This window comes from Zootoca vivipara, chromosome 2, assembly GCF_965207765.1.
Source record: "Zootoca vivipara chromosome 2, rZooViv2.hap1.1, whole genome shotgun sequence".
Classification (NCBI taxonomy): Eukaryota; Metazoa; Chordata; class Lepidosauria; order Squamata; family Lacertidae; genus Zootoca; species Zootoca vivipara.
In genome coordinates this window covers 93484683-93498677 of record NC_142584.1, presented here as the reverse complement: position 1 = coordinate 93498677, position 13995 = coordinate 93484683, and the positions used below count along the sequence as shown (strand labels likewise).

The 13995-nt window shown below is 46.7% G+C and overlaps 1 protein-coding gene across 1 annotated transcript; it reads left to right on the top strand.

Annotated features, from left to right (window-relative positions):
- The first annotated feature begins 2460 nt into the window (after positions 1-2460).
- Positions 2461-5420, top strand: GPR27 (G protein-coupled receptor 27). The gene has a single exon (XM_035108106.3). The coding sequence runs from the start codon at positions 3331-3333 to the stop codon at positions 4483-4485; it is 1155 nt and encodes a 384-aa protein (XP_034963997.1). The 5' UTR covers positions 2461-3330; the 3' UTR covers positions 4486-5420.
- Positions 5421-13995: the final 8575 nt, after the last annotated feature.

Genomic DNA, 13995 nt, shown 5'->3' with positions numbered 1-13995 from the left:
AGCAGCAGGTGGCTCTTTGGCTACCTTAATCCCAGACCATTCTGGAACATAGGAAGCAAACGACTACTGCTCAAAATACATCAGTATTGTGTACACTGACTGGCAGCAGCTATCTGAGGAATCTTTCTGAGGCTTGGACCTTTCCTGTCCCAGAGCATCATGTGCTCTCTCATGGAGGTGAAAACCAGCGCTTTCCATTGTTCTTGGAAACCAACAATGTAGCTCATTGAATATACAGTGGAACCTCGGTTTACGAACACCTCGGTTTATGAATTTTCGGTTTACGAACGCCGCAGACCCATCTGGAACGGATTAATTCACTTTCCATTACTTTCAATGGCAAAGTTCACTTCAGTTTATGAATGCTTCAGTTTATGATCAGACTTAACCCGGAACCAATTACACCCATGCTTCGGGTTAAGTACGCTTCAGGTTGAGTACTCCACGGACCCGCCTGGAATGGATTAATCCACTTTCCATTACTTTCAATGGGAAAGTTCGCTTCAGTTTATGAATGCTTCAGTTTAAGTACTCTGCGGACCGTCTGGAACGGATTAATCCACTTTCCATTACATTCAATGGGAAAGTTCGCTTCAGTTTATGAACGCTTCAGTTCATGAACAGACTTCCAGAACCAATTGTGTTCATAAACCAAGGTACCACTGTATGTGCAATATGGTCATACTGATAAATGCCTGTCAATGATCAAAACCAGACAGCTCTTCTTAGTGAAATAAATGTGAAGTCCTGCAGAAATAACCTGCAACTGTTAAAATCTGGCCCTGTAAATTACTTTGCATATAGCCCTGTTCCATATTATGCTGAGAGGCCTATAATCTGCCACCAGCTTGTGTGCCACTGCCTTCAATTGCGCTGACTGCGGACTGGTCAAAATGCCATGGCATTAATCTGGGGATTAGTGAGCATTAGGTAAGGGGTCATTTTTTCCTCATTTAGCTGCAAAAGGAAACATTTTTATCTCTGTCCCTGAGAACATGGGCCATGAATCTTGCCTTTTAAACAGGTGCCAAGAGGAGCAAGCCAAGGCAGGAGAATATCGGGCTCCGGCGATTCTGTTTTCACACGCTAAAGCAGGGATTTATGGTGACCATCAGGAATTTGAGATCCTGGCTGAATGTCAGGCTCATCGTGTCAAAAGCTGCTACAGTACGTACATGGATATCGGGCTCTGGCTGCTGAGATTTCTGAAGCCTCTGTCCTTCTGGAAACAGGCAGAGAAGGCTGGAGGGGATCCCAAACAACCCATTTATCTCAGCTTATAATCTCTTCTATAGGGGCTAATTACCGGTATGCCTAGGGGTTGAGAGGGAGAGAAACAGGGATGATTAAGCCTTGAAAAGAGAGAGACAAGATAAACAAGGAGAGACAAACAGAGAAAGGCAGCCAGCTGTTCTTGCTTCCCTGGGTGTTTGCCTTCTCTACCTACCTCCAGAGGAGTTTCTGACTTCTGATGTTGCAGCCTGCCTTCACAGGGCTATTTGTGACATTATGATGGATGGAACACATACCCAGGTGCTAAACCTGCCAACCAGGTAGAGCGTGCATGCTTAGGCCATTCTCCTTCTTAGATTTTGATTGCTGGTAATAGGAAGGAATGTTGAGATGAAGGTTCCTGGGTAAGAGGTATTTCTGCAGAGATGATGTGGGGAATGGGGCCTATGAAGTATTCGTTCACTCCAAAGCCACTGCACACGCACCATCCATTTAGGACACATTTGAAGCACCTCCCCCCCCCAGAAAAGAATCATGGGAACTGTAGTTTAAGAGTGCTGGGAATTGTAGTCTCCAGGATTCTTGTGGGCAGGGAAACACACTTTAAACGCACAGTGGGTACACAGCCAACCCCTCCCAAGGGTTCTAGGTAATGCCAAGATTTCAGGTTCGATCCCCGTATGGGATAGTTGTATATTCCTGCATTGCAGGGGGTTGGACTAGACTAGAGGATCCCAAGGGTCCCTTCCAACTCTTACAGTTCTATGATTTTATGAATTCTGATGTGGCGAAAACTTCCTATCATTGTGGGGCCCAGCCCTGGTGTAGTGTTCAATGGTCACAAATTTTAATTTTGCGTGCTTCTCTACCGCAGGCGTTGTAGCTCGCCTAGCGGTGTTCCCAGTCATCTGGGCCAATACGCTCCTGATCTGTCAGGATGCTCACGGATGGTGGATGACTGTGGACAGCAGCAACAACAACGGGACTGGTGAATGGCCATCGTCCCCCCATCTGCTGCTGAGACACCCCCTGCCCCGCCGGCAAGCAGGCGCCGATGCCTCTGAGCGTTTTCGCTGGTCCTTAGAGGGAGAAGCAGAGGAGAGGCAGCTGCTGTCGCCTGCGGCTTGCCTCTGCCTCTGCGCTCCCCTGCACCTCTTCGTCCCCGCCCCTCCATCTCTCTGCTTTCCTCTTTGCGCAGGCTCAGCCTGCACCCCCTACTACACTACCCCACCCCACTCCTGAACCTGATCTCCGGCAGCAGCAGCAGCAGCCTCCCCGCCGGAAGCGCGGCCCCAGCCAATACCTGCCCTCGATCGCGAGCCGCGGCCCCCTGTGCGCGTCGTGGAGGCGCGCTCGCCCTTCCCCTCGGCGCTGCCGCTGGCTAGGAAGACGGCGGCAGCGATGGCGCGGAGGAGAAAGTGGCCGAGGGAAGCCCGGCCTCCGCTGCGAAAGCCGTGCGGTAGGAGTCGGTAGAGAGCGAGCGAGCGACGAGGTAGCAGACAATAGGAGGAGGGCGGCGGGCAACAAAAGGCGTGATGCTGGTAGGGCGGCGGCGGCGGCAGCGCGCCCCTGGCTGGGGAAAGGGGACCCTCGTCGGTGCCAGCCTTTCCTCCTCCTCCTCCTGCTGCTGCTTCCTGCCGGGGTCGCCTGCTGCATCCCTCCCGGGAGCCTTTTAAAGTTGGATGGCGACGGCGATGGCCGCCCCCTAACGAACCAGGAGCCGATCGCAATGCTGGCAGAGACGGAGGCGGCGTCGGCTCGGCGGAGCTGAGCGCAGCGGCGCGCGGGTATGGGCTGCGCCCGTCGGCGCCCGTACAGCTCGAGGTGGCCGCTGCTCGGGGGCGAGGCGCGGGGGAGCGAGCGGGGAGGAGGACGATGCCACCCTCGCGGAGAGGAGCAGATCGGGCTCGGCGCGGCGCCGCGGAGGTAGGCGAAGAAGGCAGCTTGTCTCGGAGGCGACAGAGCCATGCGGGAGTGCCCGGCAGGGCGAGGCGGCGCCGGTAGCTGCTGTTGAGGAGAAGCCCCGTCTGCTCGCTCCTTCCGCAGCGTTTGTGCCTCAGGGTCGGCGGGGAGGTGGGCGATCCTCAGCCTCGCTCCATGGCGAACGCCAGCGAGTATGCAAGCAGCAGCAGCAGCAGCCCGCACTTGCCCGGCCCCGGTGGCCTACTCAGCGCCTCGGGCCTCAAGCTGACCACGCTGGGCTTGATCCTGTGCCTCAGCCTGGCGGGCAACGGGCTCTTCGCGTGGCTCATCCTCAAGGAGCGGCCTTTGCACCGTGCGCCCTACTACCTGCTGCTGGACCTGTGCCTGGCCGACGGGCTGCGCTCGCTGGCCTGCTTCCCCTTCGTCATGCTGTCGGTGCACAGCGGCGCGGGCGCCTGGCCTCACGGCGCGCTCAGCTGCAAGGTGCTGGCCTTCCTGGCTGTGCTCTTCTGCTTCCATGCCGCCTTCCTGCTCTTCTGCGTGGGCGTGACACGCTACATGGCCATCGCGCACCACCGCTTCTATGCCAAGCGCATGACGGGCTGGACCTGCCTGGCGGTGGTCTGCATGGTGTGGACCCTCTCCATGGCCATGGCCTTCCCGCCCGTCTTTGATGTGGGCACCTACAAGTTCATCCGCGAGGAAGAGCAGTGCATCTTCGAGCACCGCTACGTCAAGGCCAACGACACGCTGGGCTTCATGCTCATGCTCGCCACTGTCGTCGCCGCCACCCACCTGGTGTACGTCAAGCTCCTCTTCTTCATCCACAGCCACCGCAAGATGAAGCCTGCTCAGTTGGTGCCAGCCATTAGCCAGAACTGGACTTTCCACGGGCCCGGGGCCACCGGCCAGGCGGCCGCAAACTGGACCGCTGGCTTTGGTCGGGGTCCCACTCCTCCCACTTTGGTGGGCATCCGGCAGAACGCCACCCATAGCCAGATCAAGAGGCTGCTGGTCCTGGAGGAGTTCAAAACGGAGAAGAGGATCTGCAAGATGTTCTACATGATCACCCTTCTCTTCCTGCTTCTCTGGTCCCCCTACATTGTGGCCTGTTACCTGCGGGTCTTCATCAAGGCTACCGCCATCCCCCAAGTCTACTTGACCACTTCTGTCTGGATGACCTTTGCCCAGGCAGGGGTCAACCCCATCCTGTGCTTCATTTTCAACAAGGAGCTCAGAGTCTGTTTCAGAGCTCATTTCCTCTGCTGCCAAAGCATACAAAATACTCAAGGCACCATTCTGTGTGATCTGAAGAATTTTGGGATGTAGTTTTATCTTTCCAATTGAAAATAGTACTCTCTTTGCGCTCTTTTTTTTTTGGTATATGCACTTGAGAATTTGTTATCTAAGGAGACACCTTGACTCCCCCCCACACCCTTAGGTTTTAAGATATTTATTTATTTATTTATTTATTTATTTATTTATTTATTTATGTGTTATGGGGATTTTAGGGGGGAGGGGAGGGGAGGAAATCGGGGAAGTAACACAGGGCTCCAACTTTCTTGGCTGCTTCTAACCTTTCTACAGATGATTCCGACATGGATAAAAAGGCCATAATTTTGTGTTTCTTTTTTTTTTAAGACCCTACCGGTTTTGATAAAGGCTAAGCGATTTTATTCATGTAAGATTTGATAAAAGGCCAAGATGAAATTTTATACTAAAGTGTTATTTTTGATGACCTCAAAATATTGTATTACAGTGTTTGTTTTTAAAAGGGTGACCAAGAAGGAGAAACTGTACTGTGTTTAGAAGTCGTTTCTTGCTGGGGAGCTTTTGGATTAATTTTTATTTCAGTACTTAAAGCAGTGAATTTCTAACTTTGCCTGAAATAGAGAAACGTGAGATGATACCCTAACCTACATCTTAACCTTACTCAAGTTATTGGGTTGTTTCCTATTGACCTGAAGAGAATTAGGTTCACTTGCCCTGACGTAGATTAACTTACATTTTCTTGTTGCACTGTTGCTTTGATAGTATTTCAGAACCACTTTGGTGGGGCGGGGGGGGGGGAGAGGAAATTATAATTTAAAAAAGCAAATTGATTACATATCAACTTTAAAAAACAACTGTCAATACCAGGTTTTTAAAATCACACTGACTTTCATACTTTATTGGCTTTTTAAAATGTTATCTACAAATACTGGACAATACTTGTACATCTTGACGGTTTTAATAAAAACACTGTTCAATTCTCATACAGCAAATGTTTATGCTTTGCTTTCTACTCTTGCTTTGGTATGGCTTGCCTACAACCTATGCTACAGGAAGAAAATAATAATAATAATAATAATATGAGTGCATTCCTGTGGTTCCTGGCAGGGTTCTCCCAGGGCTATAGGACAGGTTGGATCAATTCCTCTGATTCGGGAGACAACATGAAAGAGGGAGCTCTGGTGTGGTGCCTCCCTCTGGGATGTGCCAGGTCAACTGAAGCTCTAACCTAACTGAGGTTGGCGCTGTGGTGCTAGTATGTCCACTGAGTGAAAATGTCATGGCCATTCTGCACAGCAGTTTGGCTCCAAAGCCCTTCCGGATCCTCAACATCCCCAAGTGTGGGGGGTGGGGTGGGATTTGAGCATTTTTCTCTGTGTGTAAATTTCTCTGTCCATTGTTTCCAATGGGAACAAAAACCTGGGATATGGGCAGGTTTTTTAATAAGGCGACAGAAGCAGATCCCCTATCCCCAACTTTGAACTGTGATTTGTTCTTAGTCCCTGGTTTTGCGGGTGGCGCTGTGGTGTAAACCACTGAGCCTTGGGCTTGCCAATCGGAAGGTCAGCGGTTTGAATCCCCGTGACGGGGTGAGCTCCCCTTGTTTGGTCCCAACTCCTGCCGACCTAGCAGTTCGAAAGCACATCAAAGTGCAAGTAAATAGGTACTGCTCCGGCGGGAAGGTAAACGGCATTTCCGTGCGCTGCTCTGGTTTTGCCGGGAGCGGCTTAGTCATGCTGGCCACATGACCCGGAAAAACTGTCTGCGGACAAACGTCAGCTCCCTCAGCCAGTAAAGGGAGATGAGCGCCGCAACCCCAGAGTCGTTCGCAACTGGACTTAACTGTCAGGGGTCCTTTACCTTTACCTTTTACCTGGTTTCAATCCAGAGGAAGTGCACATCCTTGGGAACACGGTAGGACTTACTTATGTGTAAATTCATATTGCATCCCAGTTCTATGCATCCTAAAAAGGACTGCACATTTAATAATAATAATAATTCTAAGTTCATGCTAATTTATAGGCCTAAATAGAATAACTCTTCCCCTTCCCCACATCTGCTGAAACAAATGTCTATTTCTAAATGGTTCCTCATCTGTTCATGTCAGAAGAGTCTCTAGATAATTTGTGTATCACTAATTTTAGTAGACAAAGCAGTTCCTGCACATAATTGCTTATCTGCCTTGCACGGTAACACCAGATATCATTTTTAAATCATTAATGTTCCGGGTTGTTGTTTTTTAAAAAAACAGCAGATTATGTGGTAAACAGTTTCTAAAGATATCACTAAGCTAACTCTAGAGAGCCAGTGTGGTGTAGTGGTAAAGAGCGGTAGACTCGTAATCTGGGGAACCGGGTTCGCATCTCCGCTCCTCCACATGCAGCTGCTGGGTGACCTTGGGCTAGTCACACTTCTCTGAAGTCTCTCAGCCCCACTCATCTCACAGAGTGTTTGTTGTGGGGGAGGAAGGGAAAGGAGATTGTTAGCCACTTTGAGACTCCTTCGGGTAGTGATAAAGTGGGATATGAAATCCAAACTCTTCTTCTACTGTAACTACTTTTGCTGAGCTTACTTTTTGGAAATACAGGAACAGTGTGCACCGTCAGATTTGTTTGTTTTTTTTAAAAAAAGAACAAACACGAATGAGCTTTAGTGGTATAGCAGAAGTTAACATTTTAATGTAGCTCAACAAGAAGGCGAGCAAAGAAGAACTGAATGCTACCTCAGCTTTATACACAACAGCCGCCATATTAATTGTTAGGGGAGAAGTTGACATGAAGGTGCGGAAAGTTAACTCTCTTCAGGGCAACCAATCAGAGAGGAAAAGATGCTTTGGTCAGATTTTGACTGTTGTGGGAAAGAGGAACTTTGGAAGGTGTGGATTTCTAGGCAGCTTGCTGGGGCCTAATCACCTGATCCTGTGGGGAGGGAGGGAAAGGAAAGCACACTAGTGGCCAAAATTGTGGAAAGCTGCATATCAGCCTAAGCATGTTGCGTTTCCTTTTTCTCGTCACTAAATTATCTTTCCATTGATACATAATTTTATGGTATGGTATTACTCCAAAAAAAGGAGCCATCAAACCTCGGAAATACACTTTTCCCAAAAGGTTTCCACAATTTTGGCCACTAGTGTATACACCCAGAAGATAAAGAGGAACGTATACATCCAGAAGGAGCTGACAGGAGAGAGAAAGAGAAGAAGCCAAACTGGGATTTATTGTTGTAGCAACCCATTTTGATGTCTTGGGTTGTCTATATGTTCATATCAACAGTACTATTCTACAAGTGTGTTATTGTACTGTTTTACAGCCTTGTGGGAAATCTACTGCCTCATGAAATGGTTAAAAGGCGGGATGTTATTATTTATTAAATTCCTACACTGCCTTTCTTCCGAAAAATACAGGGTAGTTCACTACATAAAATTACAAAATGAGAACACAAAATACATGATAAAAACCAATAACATCCCCCCAAGCATAAAAGGCCATAGATTGGTTGTTTAATCGAGAAACGTTTTTGCCTGGCACCTAAAGATATGTAAGGAAGGTGCCAGGTGAGCGCCCCTGGGGAGAGCATTTCACAAATGGGGAGCCGCTGCAGAAAAGGCCCGTTCCTGTGTTGCCTCCTGACTTCTCGTGGAAAGGGCACATGAAGAAGGGCCTCAGATGACGATTGCAGGGTCCGGGACGGTTCATATGGGGAGAGGCGGCCCTTGAGGTACAGCAGTTCTTAGTTGATAAAAATAAAACGTGTCTTTTGTTTAGTTATGATCTTCAATATTAGGGATTCGGTTGTGCCATCGGTCTGTGGGCTTTGCAATTTTGTTTCCTTCCCCCTTTGCAACGGTGTGCACTACATTTGCTGTTGAACTTCTAATTTTTGGGAAAGGGTACCTCCAGGGCCGGCCCTAAGGCAAGGCTGGGTGGCGCAATGCGCCAGGGCGCTGGGCTGCCAGGGGGGTGCCGCGCTGCGCCTGCCCACCCGCCGTGCTGAGAAACAGGGCAGGGGGGGGCATCGGAGGGATCGTCGCACCAGGGCGCCAGATATGCTTAAGACGGCCCTGGGTACCTCTTCCTTGGACAATATTAACCATGACCACAGAGAAGAGGGTTTGCCACTTCAGCGAAAGCTTATCATTTGTGAGAGAAAGGGTGGAAATCACGATCCTTCCTAGCTAGAAAAGGAAAGAAAGATTTGAGGTTTGGAGGCATGCTGCTTTGTGACAGTCGGAGAAAGTGGAGTGATTTAGTGGAGTATTACTTCGTTCCATCAAAATGTTGAGTTTGTTCCTTCCTGTCACCCAAGCTCTAGAAGAAGGATGATGGGAAGGAAGTAGCTGAGCAGTACCAGTGGCACAAGTAAATCAAAGAAACAGTTTGTTGGTATTATGGTAGGTCTTGCCGTCTATTTCAATTGTTTCCAAGCTGGGTGTGGTGATTGCCGATTCTTATAACCCCCTTGTAAGCAATTATTTGGTTTTTGGGGGGGAGGGGTCATTTTTAAACGCGAAGGAAGATGTGCCAGCACCTCTTCCTTATGAACATGGTCTTCTTGGCAGATGATGTTGCCCCCACCTTCTGGTGCCCCCTTATCTGTACCTCAGTTATAGATTGCAACCTATGGCCAATAGGTCCAGTATTGTTTATAGGCAGCAGCTATTCGGGGTCTTTGGCTCAGGTTTTTTCCATCACCTGCTATCTGCAGCACTTTTAATTAGGGCAGGTTGGCCAAGGGGCCTCCAGGTAAATCAGGTTTGTTTCCCATTCTCCCTACTTCCTCTCAGACTGTGAGTGGGTGGGCATTGTTAAAATAGAAAAAAGGAATGCAGAATAATGAAGTACTTGCTCCCATTAAAACAATGTTCCTGCCAATACAGTACATCCATGAAATGTAAATTGCTCCATAAATAATGTCTGTCACACCTCCTAAATAGATCATCTGCATATATCCATACAAAATATAGTCCCTACGTGTGCTTTCATAGGTTGAAGTTGAACATTTGCTTCTTGTCAATTTCTCCTAGAGTGGCTTGGGAAACCCAGCCAGATAGGTGGGGTATAAATAATATATTATTATTATTATTATTATTATTATTATTATTATTATTATTATTACAATCAAAATAACTTCTCAAAAACAGACACCACAAACTGCTGGCCTCTGTAGTTCATAAGAATATGAATATTAAATTCTCTCATGTGCTTTTCATTGTCCTGCCAATTTTTGTGATACAGGTGAAACTCGGAAAATTAGAATATCGTCGAAAAGTGCATTTATTTCAGTAATGCAACTTATTATTTTTTATTTTTCTTTTAATTTTTACAAAGGCTTTCTTTTGGAAATTCCACAGTAATAAAACAAATAGTTATAATAATACAAAACTAAACATCGCTATTACATTTCATTAATTACATTCCATTTATAATTGACCCACCTAACAACAAATAATTACAATAAATAAAGGCTTGACATATCTTGCTTTGCATGTCATGCACCTATCTCATATATTGGTTTCACCTTTTAAGTTGCATTACTGAAATAAATGCACTTTTCGACGATAATCTAATTTTCTGAGTTTCACCTGTACTAACAACCCCTCCTGGAAAACATGTTCCTTTTTGTCAAGACCACTTACTTTATACTAGAGAAGTCTTGTTTAAAAGATGGTTTAAGTGAAGGTATTCTTAGCTATTAACTTCTGGGGTTTCCCCCGCAAAGCACTCACCTGTGTAACATGCACATACAGTGGAACCTCGGTTTATGGACACCTCGGTTTATGAATTTTCGGTTTATGAACGCCGCGGACCTATCTGGAACGGATTAATTCACTTTCCATTACTTTTAATGGGAAAGTTCGCTTCAGTTTATGAACGCTTCAGTTTATGAACAGACTTCCGGAACCAATTACACCCATGTTTCAGTTTATGAACGCTTCAGTTTAAGTACTTTGCGGACCCGTCTGGAACGGATTAATCCACTTTCAATTGCTTTCAATGGGAAAGTTCGCTTCAGTTTATGAACGGTTACTCCGCGGACCGTCTGGAACGGATTAATCCACTTTCCATTACTTTCAATGGGAAAGTTCGCTTCAGTTTATGAACGCTTCAGTTTATGAACAGACTTCCGGAACCAATTGTGTTCATAAACCGAGGTACCACTGTATTTAAAAATGTGTGTGTGTGTGTGTGTGTGTGTGTGTGTGAGCAAGAAAGCAAGCTACAGGCTTTTGAATGCGGTCCTATTTGGAACAAAATGCACATCACTATGTCTTACTATGATGAGGCGGCTAATTAGTAAGACGTCCCTTGATGAGGCACACTGGGGACAGATCCTACAATGAAGAATTCTGTCTTTCTAGCCAAGCTGAGAGGATGATTGACTAGCAAAACCTGATTGTTATATACCTGCTGCTTCTGTAAGGACACACTCCGGTGAAAACATTGGTAAGCTAGAAAGGTATGTCAGTTGAGCATTTGTCACGGCAGGTGCAAGATTTAAAAGGAATTAATGGGGCCGCTTCCTATGTGCGGCTTCATCCTGTTGAAGCCCCATTTTAAAGCTCATGTATGTGATAGGAAACAAACAAGGAAAGTTACCAAGACAAATGCAGTACATTATCCAGCCATTAAAGTTGCAAAAGATGAAATTGTAAAATAAACACGAACCCAATTCACATTTGATAACTCTGGGGTTCTCAACATGGTGCCCATGGGCACTACAGTGTCCTCAGTTACCCCCTTGGTTCCTTGCCAGGGGCCCTACCTAATCCACCTCTCCCATATGAGGGTTTGGGGCTTTTAGGGGGGTGGTTCAGTTACAGAGTTTGCTTGGGTTTTGGGGCGGGAAAAGGTGCCTACTTTTTTGTCTGCTTTGGTTTTGGGGAAGATGTTCTCCCTGTTTTTGGAGGTGGCGTTTGACTGTGAAATTGGTTTTTGTGGGGGCCACAGCAGTTTCTAGGATTTCCAAATGGATCACCAGGCAGCAAAATGGTTGAGGACTGCTGCGCCAACTACTTGGCTGCAAGGAGAAAAGGAAAACATTTCAAAATGGTATTGTAGTATGAATCGAAACATCATGGCTTTAAAATGGGAAAATGTAGTTCATGTTCTTTCCAAGCATCCCATATAATGAATATTTGCCCACATTATGGACTGTGGTTGATTCATTAGCAAATCTCATTGCCACCCATTGTTTGAACAATTTGCCCTGAACAATTTACCAAGGACGCGGGTGGCGTTGTGGGTTAAACCACCGAGCCTAGGGCTTGACAATCAGAAGGTTGGCGGTTCGAATCCCTGCGATGGGGTGAGTTCCTGTTTCTCGGTCCCAGCTCCTGCCAACCTAGCAGTTCGAAAGCACATCAAAGTGCAGAATTGGTCACGACTGGACCTAATGATCCGGGGTCCCTTTACCTTTAGGGGTAGAGTGAAAAGCCTAGCCATTGTGTATCTTCTGCTAATACTGGGCGTTGCTCAAAAGGGTAAAGGTAAAGGGACCCCTGACCATTAGGTCCAGTCGTGACCGACTCTGGGTTTGTGCACTCATCTCGCATTATTGGCCAAGGGAGCCGGCGTATAGCTTCCAGGTCATGTGGCCAGCATGACAAAGCCGCTTCTGGCAAACCAGAGCAGCACATGGAAACGCCGTTTACCTTCCCGCTGTAGCGGTTCCTATTTATCTACTTGCATTTTGACGTGCTTTTGAACTGCTAGGTTGGCAGGAGCTGGGACCAAGCAACGGGAGCTCACAGGGATTCGAACCGCCAGCCTTCTGATCAGCAAGCCCTAGGCTCAGTGGTTTAACCACAGCGCCACCTGGGTCCCGCTCAAAAGGGACAAAGGCTAATACTCCCATGTGAAGGTTATGGAGGTATAAGGATGTCATGGAAGAATTCTAATTAGTGGTGATTCCTTTTGGTAGTTGCCACTGATGCATCTTTGAGCAGATTTCTAGACAGCAGATCTCGGTTTCCTAAAGTTATAGGAGAGCAAAGATTAGCATTGCAGCTTTGATGTTTTATTGACCCCAACTATAGAATTTAATGAAGATTGGGAATTCTCCTTCTAGATCTGGCTTGCCATAAGTATAAAGGTAAAGGTAAAGGTACCCCTGACCATTAGGTCCAGTCGTGACCGACTCTGGGGTTGCGCGCTCATCTCGCATTATTGGCCGAGGGAGCCGGCGTATAGCTTCCAGGTCATGTGGCCAGCATGACAAAGCCGCTTCTGGCGAACCAGAGCAGCACATGGAAACGCCGTTTACCTTCCCGCTGTAGCGGTTCCTATTTATCTACTTGCATTTTGACGTGCTTTCGAACTGCTAGGTTGGCAGGAGCTGGGACCAAGCAACGGGAGCTCACCCCGTCACAGGGATTCGAACTGCCGACCTTCTGATCAGCAAGTCCTAGGCTCAGTGGTTTAACCACAGCGCCACCTGGGTCCCTATAGACCCAGTAAAGATTGCTGTAAAGATTGTTTCATGTTATTTTTTAAATGTTGTCTGGGTTTATGTTTTACATGAACTTACATACATGTGTGCAGCAAATGTATGTTTTTAATTGTGAATCTGCAAATATGTTTTCCATCGCTGAGGAACCACACATGAAGTGGCCTCATTCTGTGATGTTGTTTTCTCATTTGTTCCTAATTAGGGAGTTCTGGCAGCAAGGTCAATACATTCTTTTTTATACTTTCAGTTGATGAGTTCTATGGGTCAATGAAGACCTGATAGTCAAGTGCCAATGGCTGTGTGAAAAATAGCTTGCTGGTTAATGAAAGGCAGCTTTAGTTCTGACAAAATATGACCTATGTGAAATAATGCACATGGCTAAACTCTTCTCAGAGCTCCATGAATTGAAAACAAATTTATTGCCGTTCCACTTTAGAAGGTTTATTGGAGACTGGTGCTTCTGGGTTTCTTCACATAATACTGAAAACAACATACATCTCAGAAGCTGAAGAAAGACCTCACTGGGTTGCATTACATTATTACATAAATCTACACATTTTGGTGAGGGGAGGGGGAAGTTAAGCAGAAAACTAAATAAGGATCTACTAAGTACTGTACCGGTAGGTATATCTGGGGAACACATTTCCAGGGTGACTCATATAGACAATACGTGGCAACATGAACAATTAATATTGATGTGCTATAGCAAAATTACTTTGGGAGTGTTTCCTAATGGAAGAAAAAGCTATGGAGTACAAGGTTATAAGTCACCACCCAACACAACTATGGTTGGTTATCCTGCACAGCTTCTGGAATCATGTCCTTCTACTATACTTGGTCTAAAGCTGACTTCTAATACCCAAGGATTTTCAAACATTCTTTTATTAGAAATACACCTAAAATGCATGACATGGTGTGCTTCAAATATACTGGGACGAGAAATCAGAGTCAAGTTGTGATGAATTTCCCACTCATCTCATTCAGTTTATGCAGTCAGCAGAATCTAATGTTAAAATTTTCTGGAACTTCCTCACAACAAATGCAGTCCTACACAAAGAAAGGTATCTTGGAAATGCTCAGTCTAGACTTTTCTCATGTGTTTCTCACTCTACATACCAG